General features: G+C 39.6%; 1 gene segment (V, D, J or C); it reads right to left on the bottom strand.

Moving 5' to 3' along the window:
- Window positions 1-6,115: 6,115 nt before the first annotated feature.
- On the bottom strand, window positions 6,116-6,800 carry LOC139704607 (T cell receptor alpha variable 19-like). The segment is given in 2 exon segments: window positions 6,116-6,552; window positions 6,752-6,800. Coding segments are annotated over 2 exon segments (486 nt in total).
- Window positions 6,801-15,251: the final 8,451 nt, after the last annotated feature.

The raw sequence follows: 15,251 nt of genomic DNA, 5'->3' as shown, positions 1-15,251 counted from the left end.
ACCTGTTGTGCTTATGTCAAGAGACCTAAGTCCTGAAATAAGAATGGTGACTAAATAATAAGAATTCATACCCCATTTGAAACAAATGTATGATATATGATATGTCAACAAATGTGTGATATATGATATATGATATGTAATGTTTTGAGCAACTAATAATTTTCTGATGTTAAAAAAAAGAATGGTGACTATACATTCTTCAGTGCCACGCTACAATTTTATAGTGTGCTTATAATTGTAAAATGACAATGCTTTAAGTTTAGACCATATCTCTCAGACCACCAAGCAGCAAAACAGGCATCCTTCATTACCTGTTGTGTTCCTCCTTCTAGAAAGTACAGTCACGGGAGGTTGAGGCAGGAGTACAGCCAGCAGAGATATGGAGACTACCTTTGTTCAACGGAAACATTTTAGGCACAGACACAAATCTGTGACCAGACAAAGTGGCCCCCAAAGCCTTGTTCCCTAGCAGAGAACAAAAAGATGTCTGTTTCTGGAGGTGGCTGAACCTTCTCATGGCTTCCTAAAGCAGGTGATACATACCATCCCATTCCCAAGACAGCTAATGCTGAAACTGGGCACAGGAGAACAACTTCTTCTGTCAATAATCACCTCATCTAAGAAAAGAAATGATTAAAGCAATCAGTCATTTTTCAATTATATTGAAAAAAGTATTAATCTACTCTTAAAATAAGAAGTGGGTGTACCTTCATGACCTATAGAGATTTAGTGTCTTAAAACTCATCTATTAGTACTATATTTCTCAGGGGAAAAGAAACCATTACTTCTTAGATTTTATCTTGACATGAGACATTGTTGGGTTGTCTATTTTGGTAGTACAAAGGCTGAAACAAAATCAGTATGAATACTGACATGAATATTGACTATGTCACAGAATGTCTGCTTAGTCTATCATCATAGATGAGAAAATTCCCCTTAAATTACCAAGGCAGACAGATTAAAACAGCTCTGCCTGCTCTCTGAAACATAAGCTGCTTCTCTGTCAGGGCCTGGGGTTTTTGGGAATGTGTGTGCTGTTGGAAGGGCACCTATGGATGGAGAAACTTACCAAGAAGCATTTTCCCTGATGGGGTGATTTTTCCAGGCTGTGCCAGGATCTCCTGCCTTATTTGCTTTCTGCTTTGAAAATCATGACAAAGAGCAGCATGGTGTTATGTAAAGAGTTCATGATTGAAATTGTTATGCTGATCCAAGAACCACCTCTATCCTTTATACTAATAATAGCTAGCACAAACTGAGTTTCCATTGTGTCAAGATGACATGCTCTCTGGTTGTGGTGGCATACACACCTGAAATCCTAACTACTTTGGAAGCTGAGGGAGGAGGATCTCAATTTGAAGGACAGCCTCAGCAATTTGACAATACTGTCTCAAAATAAATTTTTTTTAAATAGCTCAGTGGTAGATGTTTACCTAGCATGTGTGAGGTCCTAGGTTCAATCCCCAGTAATGGAAAAAAAAAAAACAAAAAAAACCAAAACTAGCAACTTTGTGTATTCATGCTTTTGTGTACACACACATATATATAGTGTGTATATATATTATATATGATAATTTATATTGATGTGTGTATATATATATATGGTGTATATATAACTGATATAAATAGATATACATAATTTATATAGACTCATGGTTTTGTTTGATTCCCAACTCCACATGATAAGTTATATATCACCATTTTACAAATAAGTAAAGTGAGGCACCAACAGTTAGAGAGTATGTCAAAGATCATTCTACAATCAAGATGATAGGGTTTGAATCTAGCTGATTTCTATTTTTTGTTATATTCAGGACAATTTCAAATATATTTGAAAGTTTAGTGTATATAGAAATTAAGCCCCATGTACCCATCACTCAGTTTCACAATTATTAATTTATGACCAAACTTCTTTCACTTATTACCAAACTACTTTTTCATAAACCATTTTAAAATCCTAGATATAGAATTGTTGTCTTTGATAATTGTACAGCAAATCTCTAAATTATGACTTTTATAAACAATCACAAGACCATTATCACATCTAAAACTTAATAGTAATTCCTTAATACAATTTAATGCCCAATATACATTCAATTTTTCAATTATTTTACAGTTTGTTTGATTCAGCATCCACCTAAGGGCCCACTGATTGATTCATTTTCAGAAACTTTAATCTTTAGGTTTCCTCATTCCGTTTAATTTTCTGAAGCTTATCGTTGAAAAATTCAGAGTTTTTTGTCCTGCAGAATTTTTTACACTATGAATTTTGCTTATGATATACTAATGATAGGTTTAATACATCCCTCTGTCCTTTGTACTTACTGTGAATTAGTAATTCTTCTAGATGGCAATATATTTTCAGACATAGTAAACAAGAAACAAAGAAATTTTTTTTCTTCTAAAAACCCATTGGGTTGAGTAGTATTTCACATTCAACTAATTTAGTTTCTCTGTTGGGAAATGCTGAGGTAGGCTGAAGGTCATAGAATAATAATGATGTGAGACTTTACAGGTAACAAAGAACATATTTGGCATTGTGTTATTTACTTCCGAAGACATCTCTCTCTCTGATGTGCAATTTTCCTCATTCTCAAATAAAAGGAAACTTCAGTTAAGAAATCAGGTGGGAGAGCTTTCAAAGATGCCATTTGGCATGAGCGGAGCCCTGAGCTGTTGAACCTGTTTCTGTCTCTGAAATAAGTTGGTGATAAGGGCCAATATAAAAAGGATAAAGGTGGAGAGCAAGCTGCACTAGGACCAGGTGAAGAGCAAATGCAACCAGTACAGTTGAGGGATCAGAGGTGAAGTTCAGAGCTTATTTGTATCCACTTAATGCGTGTCTAATATTGACTTTCTTCTTTAAAAAATAAAATGTATGAGAGTGGATCTTATCCAAAAGTCATAAGAGCAACGTGGTTCAGGACCCTGGATGGCTTATTGAGAATGCAGGGGCACTCCTGGCATTTTTGTTACTGACTGTTGTTACTCTCCTTTGATTTTCATATTAATTTCTATTCCAGGAATTCTGACACAACCCTACAGTGGAGATAGATGTGCAAGACCACAGCCTCTGAGATGTGGACATGGAGGTGACTAATTTCAGGGAGCACCTGTAGAGGAGGAAACAGGGCTGGAGCCTGATGGTCATTACCAATCATCTTATTCACTGGGCTTGTCCACCTGCAATAAGCTTGCAGCCTGACTCAGATAGGAATCAGGGACAAAGTGAAAGACCTTGAATCTTGGATAACTTATTGGAATCTCCACTCTACTTCAGAGAAAGTGAAGTTTACCATGTCACCTTCTTTTATCCTTCAACAACAAGGTCCAGTGCCAGTTAATACAGAATCAGGTTTCCCCCATTTTTCAAACATTTAGACAGTCACACTCACATCCAGTCTCCTGTAAACACCTCTGAGCATCTGCCTTTGCAGCCCAGGTCTAGATAGGTCTCTGATGCTGAAGGAGTCCCAACCACCTACAAAGTTCTTAGCTCCTCTAGGAACAGGGAATTATCTTCACTTTACAAGGACATTTGGCACTGCTGATTTAAAATGCCTGTCTCTCCATCTACCTTCGGACTTCTCAAGAGGCTGTGTCATCTGGAGCTCCAGGTAGCTGGCAAATGTCAGTGACCTCATGTTTGTCAAGTGGGCATTTTCTACACTTCTGATTCTCTACATGGAGGAAAGAAAGTTTGTCTGATAAACTGTGAAAGAGACCACAACATCACATTTAAATAGAAGCTGCTTTATTCATGAGTGGACACCTGTTCTCTCCCTCACTCCTTTCTTCTCTTTTCCTTTGTTCCTCTCTCCTGATCCCTCAGTTTCATCCTTCCTCCTCCTTCTCTCTCTTCTTTCCTCATTCCTTTCCCCTCCTCATTCTACTTCCTTTCTTCTCTTTCTCCTCTCCTTCTTCCTCTCCCTCTCCATCATATGTACCTAGACAGCAACACCTGTGTGTTGGTAGCAGGTGACTTCCCAGGTCACTCTCCTCTCTCCCAGCTCCCTCTGATTTCTGATTATTCCTGTTACACTATCCTGCAGTGGGTGGAGCACTGTGGAAGTTTATGTGGCTCCAAGTTGTCTTCTTCCAAATATAGAAGGGTAGCTAATAAGTGTTAGGGACTCAAAAAGACAGTGAAATAAGTGATTTGTGAGGCCAGCAGAATTTTGGAAAGAACTATCCAATACTGCTGGGAGCCATTAGCCAAGTAGGTATGACAATTTCCTTGCCAGCGTACCCCTCCTTGCCAGCGTACCCCATGTTGCTGACATGTTGCAGCGACATTGAATGTAGGTGACCTTGCTCAAGGACCAAGGCAGATTAGGGTGTTCCCGGTTTTAAGATAAATCGTGTTTAGGGCTTTCCCAGTTTAGGTTCCAGGTTTAAGGTTTAAGATTATTCCTCCTGGGAATAGGGCGTATCCTGCTGCCTGAGTTCCCCTTGAGTTCTCACGTGATTCAGACAGTATATTTTGGAGATAGAAGCCCAGCGGAGGTAGATTTGGGCAGAGAACGTGGACTTGGGCAGAGAACGTGGACTTCCCCAGAACGTGATTGTAGACGGCTGGTGTGAGTTCGGGAATAAAGAGTTGCTGTTTGAATCTACAAGCTGTGTGGTGGCTCGTGATTGTGTGCCCAGCCAGACTGCGGCATTTGTGCCCAGCCAGACTGCGGCACAATACCACTGCCTACTTTAAACCTCTACACTTGCAGATAAGGAAACAGAGGTTCAAAGAAGTTAATTGTCTTAACATCACACAGGTTGTTTATGTAATGATCTCTAAACTTCAGTTCAGTGTTCTTTCTGCCTGCTATTCTGTACCAGATACCAGTAAAACCCACTGATTATGACATCCATAAATGTAAGAATCTTATCTAGTTACCTAATAATTTTCTAAAACCTATAAAAGAAACTCAGAATCTTTCAAATTAATTATACATTAATGAATAACCTACACTTTAGTGTCCAGAACTGCAGTTTGATACATGAAATTATGGGAAAAAAACAGATACAGTTTAAAAAACATTAATTCATATTTGTCTGTCTTATGGATTTCTTTATAGATATAAATAATTTTGTAACTAATAAGTGAACATTTTAAATTTAGAGAAATTTATATTTTAAAATGAATGGTAAATTTACATATTTTAAAAGAAATGAATATTCTTTAAAGTCTTTACATGTTCAAACAGAACATTTAACCTCTACCCCTGAGGGCCTAGCATTTATAGATCTCCCATTTATTTAGGTAAGCAAGAAATATTGTTTTTAATATGATATCTGAGTTCTAAATGATGACAATTAAATTCAGAGGGTTTTGAAACATGTGTGGAGAAAGAGAAATAAAATCCTTTTCCTTGAGCACTGGTTATACACCTGGGAACATTTTCATGTTTAGTCTAGAAGTTGACACTGGCAAAGACCCTCTGGTGTTGGCAGCTATGACAGCTGTCATTCTGGCCTTGATCTTGTTTCATCTTCAAACTGGCAGTAACTTGAAGAGAAAGGATGAACACAAGAGAATGCATGGGTCAGGACAAATTTTCAACTAATCATCTCCCTTTGTAGGCAGCAATAGATATAGATGCTTTTAAAAAATCATAATCATATCAAAAAGAGAGAAGCCAGACTGTGGCAAATTAGGGAACATTTCAGATATACTCTGCTTGTACAAAAGATTCCTAGTATGATTATGGGAAAAGCTCTAAATTAAATAATTTATTTGACCTGATTGATTAAAAAATTATTCTGATTATTTTTGAGAAAAAATATTGTGAAAATTTCTCAAAAAAATGAAAAGCATTTGTTTTACAAGTGGATTAGAGCATTCAACATACTAATGAATGCATAAATGCATTTATGATTCTAAAAATTTAACAACTCATCAATAAAATCATGATTGGGTATAAAGGTAATTTGAAAACTTTCTCAATTCAATGAAATCAATACAGATTAATAAGTCTTATTAAACTGTACTTTGAAAATAAATTTTGCACGTGTTATAAAAATATGTACTACATGTTCTATCTCGATCTATCACACAGAACAGGAGCTACACATCCTTCTCACAAGTGAACATCTGGACATTCTACATGAACTGCACTCAGGTTTCCTTGCCAAACCCCCACCTGTGCTGACACAGCCCCTGCTCCTCCCTGTCTGTGGTGGGGTCTCCCCCCAGAGGCCCTAGCTCTTCTTGAGGTTTTTGTGGGACTCCCACAGGCAGCCCTCTCACTGTGGCCTCTTCCAGGGCACAGAAATACACTGCTGCATCCATGAGCTGTGAGGCTGTGATGGTGAGCTGGATGGAACTGGATGCCTTCTGGAAGTTGAGGGAATAGCGACCCTCTGTTGCATTTTGCTTATTGTAAGATTCCTGACGAATAAGGAAAGTCAGTTTCCCACTGGGTAGTTGTTTGTACCAGAATAAGTAGTAATTAGGTTCGCGGGTTTCATACACACAGTGCAAGGTCACAGCCATGTTCTCCACAACAGAAATTGCAGTCTGAGCTTGAATTACCTTCTGGGCCATGCTGGTTCCTGCAGGAGAGAGGAAGAAATAGACTAATCCTTTATCTGGAACTATGGGAGTCAAAAGGATAGAGTGACTAAGGACCCAGCACTCTGATCCCATTGCCTTTTATTCATCCCTCAGAACCTCATCAGAAAATAAAGATCTTCTCTGCAGGACCTTCAGGGCTGAGAACAGCCTGTGCTCTGTGCTTGTGCACATCCTTACCAAGACAGATGGAGGCGATGGCTGCTCCCAGCAGGCTGGTGGCCAGCATAGTGGTAGCTTTTTCCCGAGAGAAATGTTCTATGTTTCGTCTCAAATCCAGATCTTAATTCTTGTGCTCAAGAGGTACAAGCAAAGTTACTGGGCTATGCACTGCATCTGCTCTAACAGGAAATGGAGTTACCAGATATGGGGCAGGTTTGCCTGGGTCCTGTCACATGCTTCCTGTGTAGTGGGAGATGACAGCTCTGAGAAGCTGTTTTATAAGTTATTGGGTTGGATCATTTTCAATATTTCTTTGATGTAAAATGGAGAACTTAAAATTATTATGAAATATAGTCATAGGCTAACATGGTCATATATCCTTTGGTCTTACATATGCCTTTTTATTCCTACAGATGGTAGTAAGGTAAAAAGTAAAAACAGACTTTGGACTTTCTAACAAGAAGGTAAACTTTTATTCTCAACCTTTGTTCCTACCTTGCCAATCATGGAATCTGGCAAAAATAACATGGGAAATACTTTATTTATGGTTAATGAATAATTTCATATCATGTCTCCTGAGTCACAAACTGACTCTGACCCCTTTATACATAGCCTCCCTCTATCGATATTCTGCAGCAGAGAGATACATTTTTTGTAACTCAAGAAACCGCATGGACCCATTGTTGTCAGCCAGAGTGTGTAGTTTACATTAGGTTTCAATGTCAGAGCCATTCATTCGATGGGTTGAGAAAAACACATAGTGACATGTGTCCACCATTACAGTATCAGACAGAATTGTTTTACTGCCCTAATGTACTACAATTAGTAGTGATGACTACACAATTCTGTGAATATACTAAAAGGATACATTTATGGCACGGGAGTTATATCTCAATAAAACTGTTATTTAAAATTGATAAAACTGAAAATATATGAAAGATAGTTAAGTGACTCAACTGTTGTGGTGGAAAGCATGAATTGCAGCTTGGAAATCAGAACAAACTGAGGCTATTATAATAATTAATTCTTTTTTTCAGTGCTGGGAATTAAACTCAGGTCTTATGCATGCTAGTCAAGTGCTCTACCACTGAGTTACACCCACAGCCCATAATAATTCATTCTTATAGAGAAAGTTAATCTCTATGTGATGCAGAGACAGATTTATCAAGAAACAAATCAACCTTTTATTTCATGGCTTCCTGCTATTCCAGCCACAGAAACTAGTATTTCCAAGCTCATTTTCTTGTTCTTAAAGACAGCCCTGAAATGAGAGCAGCATCAGGCCTTGCAAAGCCTGCCTTACACCTGCCAAGCCCAGAGAATGCAAGGTGGGGAAAAAAAGAACATGCAGGGCTCCAGATCTTCAAAAAGTTAGGGACCTTCCCCTAACTTTTCACTAACTGACTCCCCAAGGGTTGCAGCAAGAGCCCAAGTTCATCTGTTTATGTTCATTTGGTGTGGAGAAACATCAGAGTATTTTATCCATTTGGGATCCCAGTGAACATGGGCATCCTCCTCTGTTGTAAGCAGACACCTGAATTTTTTGTTGGTTGCTGCAGGAGTATGGTGGGCATAAATACAATGAAAAAAAAAAAAAAAAAAAGGTCAGGTTTCACTGCTAAAGTCATGTGCAGAACCCTGAACATCTCAGAGCACAGAACCTCAAGGTCATTCTTCAGCATTGAAGAGTTGCCAAGTTGAGTGAAAGGTCAGAGTGAGGTGTGTCGGCACAGTGTGAACAAGATGCCCTGGAACAGCCTGTACTGACAGGGCTGCTCTGAACCTGCAGTGTCCCAGACAGGAGGATTGTTGAGAGCCACAGCCGAAGGGGCCCCAGCAAACTTCCAGCTGCCAGCAAACTTCCAGCTGCCAGCTAATGATTGGTTCACAGCGGCCCCAGCAACTTCTAGCTGCCAACTGATTGGCTCCTCTGTGGTGATGCTCATTGGGCTGTTTCCCTGCCCTTTCAGACCACGGAGCTGCTCATTGGGGGACTTTTTTGGCTCCGCCCACGCGACCCAGCCAATCAGCCTCAAGAGCAGGAGGAGTGGGGGAGGTAGGGAGGCTTGTGGGAAGCCGGTTGTGGCAGTTGGGCTCTGAAGGTTTTCCTGAGGAGCTGTTTTGTTTGGTGTGTGTGGTCCTAAAAATAAAGTTCGTTTCTTTTGACAAGTGGCTCCTGAATTGTGCCCAGCCAGACTACGGTCTCTCTTAGCTGTCCTCTTAAAAATGTTTTAAGCATTCACATTTCTAAGCAACACCATGGGAAAAAGAAATCAAGGGCAGAGCAAATAAAAGTTCCATTTACTAAAGATGGAGCCTCTCCTGTTAAAATCATTAAGACACAAAATGAATCAAGGTTCTAAGAATTAAACCAGAGACACTGTGCCAATTACAAGAAAAAGAAGGCCCAAATGTGCATCATGCCCAACATCCTTAATAAGCTCCTGTAGCACAATAATTAAAATCAAGAATCAATAAATGGGATGGACTCAAACTAAAAAGGTTTTCTCAGTTTGGTGAATAGAGAGCCTACATTTTGGGAGCAAATTTTTGCCACATGCACATCAGATAAAGCACTAATCTCTAGGATATATATAAAAAAATTCAAAAATCTTAACACCAAAAAAAATAACCCAATCAATAAATGGGCCAAGAAAGTAAACAGACACTTCTCAGAAGATAATATACAATCAATCAACAAATATATGCAAAAACTTTCAACATGTCTAGCAATTAGAGAAATACAAGTCAAAACTACTCTAAGTCAGAATGGCAGCTATTAAGAATACAAACAACAAGAAGTATTGTTGAGGATGTGGGGAGAAATGTACACTCATACATTGCTGTTGGGACTGCAAATTGGTTCAGCCAATATGTAAAGCAGTATGAAGGCTCCTTGTAAAACTGGAATGGAACCATTTGACCCAACTATCGACTCCTTGATGTATTACCAAAAGACTTAAAAACAGCATACTACAGGGACACAACCACATCAATGTTTATAGCAGCACAACTCACAATAGCTAAACTGTGGAACCAACCTAGATGCTCTTCAGTTGATGAATGGACAAAGAAAATGTGGTATATATACACAATGGAACACATTCATCATTGAAAGAAAATAAAATCATGGCATTTGAAGGTTAATAGATGGAGTTGGAGAAGATAATGCTAAGTTAAGTTAGCCAATCCCAAAAAAACAAATGCTAATGTTTTCTCTGATATAAGGATGATGATTCATAATGGGGTTGGTGGGTAGAATGGGAGGATTTGACAATCTCTAGATAGGGCAGAGGGGAGGGAAGGGAAGGGAGGGGGAAAGAGGGTAGGAAAGATAGTGGAATGAGATGGACATCATTACCCTAAATACATGTATGAAGACACAAATGGTGTGACCCTATTTTGTGTACAACCAGAGATATGAAAAATTGTGCTCTATATGTGTAATATAAATTGTAATGCATTCTGTTGTCATATATAACAAATTAAAACAAAAAAATTAGTAAAACACACATTCCTGGTTCCAGTTGTAAAAATAAATCACAGATTAGCTCATAAACTATTTTGCCTCAGCTTATTTATAAGCAGTTAAAGTGACTTGTTTCAGCACAGACCAACTAACTAAAATGTCCTGTAGCAGAGCTAGTGGACCTTGTCAGGCGTGTTCTTTATCTATGAAAGAAAGGTAACATCTCTGCTGAACACAGGTTCCACTGGAAAACACCCCAGTTCCCTTTGACATTGTCCCTCCCCCAATTCTGCCCTGGAGAGTAATCCAAGAACTCCAGATGTCCTGGCTCTGAGGCAACAGAGCTGGAAGGTCCTGCCAGGGATCTCTAGCCAGGAATACTGGACAGAGGAATCACTCCTCCCTGGGTGACCACACCCAGGACCTCCTCACCCTTTGAGTTTGTGCTGCACCTGTGTGGCCCATCAAGATCCTCAAAGCACAGTGTCATGCCAGGCTCACTTCTGCAGGCAGGGTTTCTTTATGGGGAAGGAGCTGTGCCCCTAGCTGGCTTGCCTGGAAACACTGCTGGTCTCCTGATGAGCTTCTCAAGAGGAGCCCAGGCCCTTAGTTTATATACCTGGACATACCAGAAAAGGAAAGGGACAGCTGTGTCTGTGAGTGCAGTTCAGGGTCATAACTCCCCCTGGGAGTGTGGGGAGCATAACAGGCCCTCTGCCTGGGTCATAGAGTCTCTATGGCACCCTTCTTAATATACCAAAGGCATTGTTACACTGGAAATGTAATAGGGATATTCTCCAATTCCAAAAGGCTCGAAGGTCATCTTAAAACCAAGGCATAGAACATCTTAGCCATTTTGAGTAAATGCTGCTCCCTGAATATAGACAAGATCACCAGTCCTGAGCAGGAAGCATATAGCATGGCTGTCTGAGAGTCATCAGGAGGTTTCATTCAGGAATTCACCAAAGTTGAGACAGTTCTTCCTCTACTTGCTTGATTCCTTGTGGAATTCTCTTCAAAATCTGGCTCAGGTATTAAGCAAGACAAAACTGCCCTACAAGATTATGCCACAGCTGAAGCAAAGAGAAATGTGCAGATGGGGAATTTGTCAAATAGCCTCAAGAAGGCACAGTGCCCTCTGTGCTCTCCCTGTCCCTGTAGCCTGTTCTCCATCTTTGAATGTGGTATTTTCCCTAGAGTGGAATGCAAGTTGCAAAGAAGATAGCTGTTACTATGTTAATGCAAATTCTTTGGCATTTAGCCTCTGTGTAGAAGATAATCAAAATAATAACAAAATTGTTCTGAAAACTTTTATCCACTGAAGCAACCATGATGCCTTGGTTTATAAAATATTATTATCCCATTTTACCCTTAATTTGGTGAAAATGACACACAAAACATCATAATCAATAGGAATGTTTAATTATAAGTTAGTCACTCAGATTCTTAGACATATGCTTTTATTTAAAAATTGACAAATGGGCTGAGTGCAGTGGTGCACACTTGCAATCTCAGCAACTCTGGAGGCTGAGGCATGAAAATCACAAGTAGGAGACCAGCCTCAGCAACATAGTGAGACCTTGCCTCAAAATAAAAAAAAAAAATGGTCTGTAGATGGATCTCAGTGGCAAAGCACCCATAGGTTCAATTCCCTTCCCAGTATTAACAACAACAACAACAAAGAATAATGGGATTATATCAAATGAAAAAGTTCTGCACAGCAAAGGAAACAATCAATAGAATGAAAAGACAATCTACAGAATGCAATAAATATATATGCCAAAATTTATTCTGACAGAGGGTTAATATCCAGAATATGTAAGGAACTCAAAAAACTTAACAACAAAAAGCAAGTCCTATAATTTAAAACTGCACAAATTATTTGAATAGATATCTCTTAGAAGAAGAAAAACAAAAAATTTCATTATCTAAGCCACTAAAGATACACAAATCACAACTACAATGAGATATTCTCTCAATATTCAAGTTAGAATTATTACCAAAATAATTAATATAATAAGAACAATAAATGTTGATAAGAATGTTGAAGAAATAGAATTCTTATACACTGGTGGCAGAAATGCAAATTAGTAGAACCTCTGAAGTATAAAGATTCCACAAAAAAATGAAAATAGAACCACCATATGATCCAGTTACCCTACTTCTAGGAAATAAAAGTGAGATGAGCAAACTCAAGAGATACCTGCATGCACACTTGTGTTCATGTGATGCACAATAGCTAAGATAAAGAATCAACTGAGGTGCCTGTCAGCAGATGAGTAGATAATGAAAAATGTGTTATACACACACAATGGAATATTGCCTAGCCATTAAGAAGAACAAGGTCCTTTCATTTGTAGCAAAATGGATGAAACTAAAATATATTATTTTAAGTGAAATAAGTCAGACACAGTCTGTTCTCTCTCATTTATGGGAGTTAAAAAAAATAGTTGACCTGAAAGTAACATAGTGATACTAAAGACAGGGATTGCTGAGGGGTTGGAAAAGTGGTAGGATTGGTCAGTGCATACTGTATGTATATATGGAATTATCACATCAAAGCCCATTAATATTCATAATTAATATATGTTGATAAAATAAAATATTATAAAAACAAAAAATTTAAAACATTTATTTGTCATCCAACAGAAAATTCCAAATTTAAAAATAGAACTCTATTTTGATGTGGATGGCAGCATAGGCACATTTTTTAAAAGAAGTCCTGGAACCCCATCTACCCCTCCATTGGTGGGAGTGGGGGGCACATCTGGTGACTGGTGAGTGAAATGTCAATGAAGACTGCTGGGTGGGGCTTCAGGAAAGGACTTCCTCTGCCAGCAAGTACCCATAGACTGTGATCTTCTCTCCGCCTAGAAGGGGTATGGCATGAAAGGCTCTCTAGCAGGTTTTTTTTTTTTTTTTTTTGGAGGGGGAAATGTAAACACAACAGGAACACCTGAAGGATGAGAAACATTAAGCTGGAAAGACCTGAGGTCCCTTACAACATGATGAAGCCCCCAACAAATGACAGCCCTGTTTTATATAGAACTATTTTATATGAGAGAAAAGTAACCTCCTCCTTGTTAAAAACACTCCTGGGGTCTTCTGTAACAAGAAGCTCTGCCAATCTCTAAATAAGGCTGATATATTCATTAAAAAAACAAACTCACCACCTTGACAGAGCCCGCTGAGTGAGCCAGCACTGAGCCCAGTAGTCCACAACTTCTGTGGTGCTCTGGGCTCCTCTGGCACAGGTGATGCTGGCAAGTCAAGGTGGGGCTTTTGGGAACCACAGTGCTGACCTGTGTTTCCCCTCCCCCTGAATCTTTCTCATCAAGCATGCATTATAAATATATGCCCTGATTTTCTCCACAAACACATTTTCAGTAGTTTCAAAACTGTGTCAAGAAAACCATAGTCAGCATTTACTTATTTTAATAGGAGTGAGAATAAATAGATGGAAAACCAATGTACTTGATCCTAGAAGCCTTTCACACCACAGCATTTTAGGTCCTGGCCATAGAGAATATACTCTCCTGTTAGATGGGGAAACTAGGACTTTCTTACAGATTCCCTTTTTCCTCATGTAGAAGTTGTGGCTTGGAAATTACACAACCCTTAAATGGCAGAATCCAATTCTGATGTTTCCCTCTCTTATCACACAACAGCTCCAATCCTCAGCTGTGAGATGGAAGATTTGCTTGGACACATCCTAAGATCCCTCCTAACCCCAGCGCCTAAGAGTTCATCACTCCCTGGAACCAGAGGAAAGCGAGAGTCATCTCAGGCAACTAAAAGACCCCCCTGAGGATGAGCCTGAGGACATTGAGATAAAATGGGTCTAGCACTGCAATAGGACAGGTGAGACTCTCTGTTACAATTTGAATGTGAGGAGTCCCCCCCCCCCCAAACTCACATGTGAAACAATGCAGAAGGTTTAGAGGAGAAATGATTAGGTTATGAGAGTCTTAACAATCAGTGAATCAATCCCGTGATAGGGATTAACTGAGTGGCAATTGAAGGTGGGTAGTGTGCAGCTGGAGGAGGTGTGGCATTGGGGGCATGGCTTTAGGTTATATATTTTGTTTCTCTCTAATGGAGTCTCTCTCTGCTTCCTAAATCATCATGTGAGCCACTTCCCTCTGCCACACTCTTCTGCCATGATGTTCTGCCTTACCTCAAGCACCAAGAAATGCAGCCAGACTTCTGTGAACTGAGTCCTCTGAAACTGTGAGCCCCCAAATAAACTTTTACTCTTCTAAAATTGTTTTATTCAGATCTTTAAGTCACAGGAGGAAAAAAAAGAAAAGAAAAGAACCTGACTAAAACACCTTACAATACTGAGCATTCTTTCCTTGTCCTCTGCTGGTGTACAGGGCTTACTTTTTTTCCTGATAAAATTAGAATATGAAAAATCATTTCGAATCAGGGACTGAAATCCTTCAAGTCACGTTAGGATATAGAAGGCACCTATACTGAGGATGAGCCTGAGGACATGGAGCCAAGGTGGGCAGAACTGAGCCTGGCATTGCTGTTCCCTTTCCATATTTCATGACCTTAACCCTATTCCAAAATGCTTCAAAAAAATCACAAATTTGAACAGACTCTCCTCACACCACATGGAGAATGTGAAACCACCAAGTCCACCCATGGTCAGGGCTTCTGGGAAGCAGCCCTGGCAGGGTGTTCATCAGGGCTGCAGGTGCCTGCTGATCACTGTGCATCTGTAGCACATAAGTAAGTGGCAGCATCTGTAGTCTGGGAAGCCGTGATGGACAGGACGCTTCTTTGGGTGGAGGTGTCCAGGGTGGCTGTTAGTCTTCCACTGTGTTTTTCTTTCTCATTTGAACGTATTAAGATCACCAAAGCAGGACCTTTACCTGAATCCTGTCTATACCACTGCAGAGTGGTAATACTACTTTTGTAACTGCAGTTCATGGTGGCATTTTCGCCCTCCTGGACACTCAGGACCCGAGGGCTCTCTTCTTCTTGTTGGCTGTTCACCCCTAGGCAGAAATGAAGCCAGAGACAAGTCACTACTGAACTTTC

This window comes from Marmota flaviventris, chromosome 2, assembly GCF_047511675.1.
Source record: "Marmota flaviventris isolate mMarFla1 chromosome 2, mMarFla1.hap1, whole genome shotgun sequence".
NCBI classification, from domain to species: domain Eukaryota; kingdom Metazoa; phylum Chordata; class Mammalia; order Rodentia; family Sciuridae; genus Marmota; species Marmota flaviventris.
This window is presented reverse-complemented; position numbering and strand designations above follow the sequence as displayed.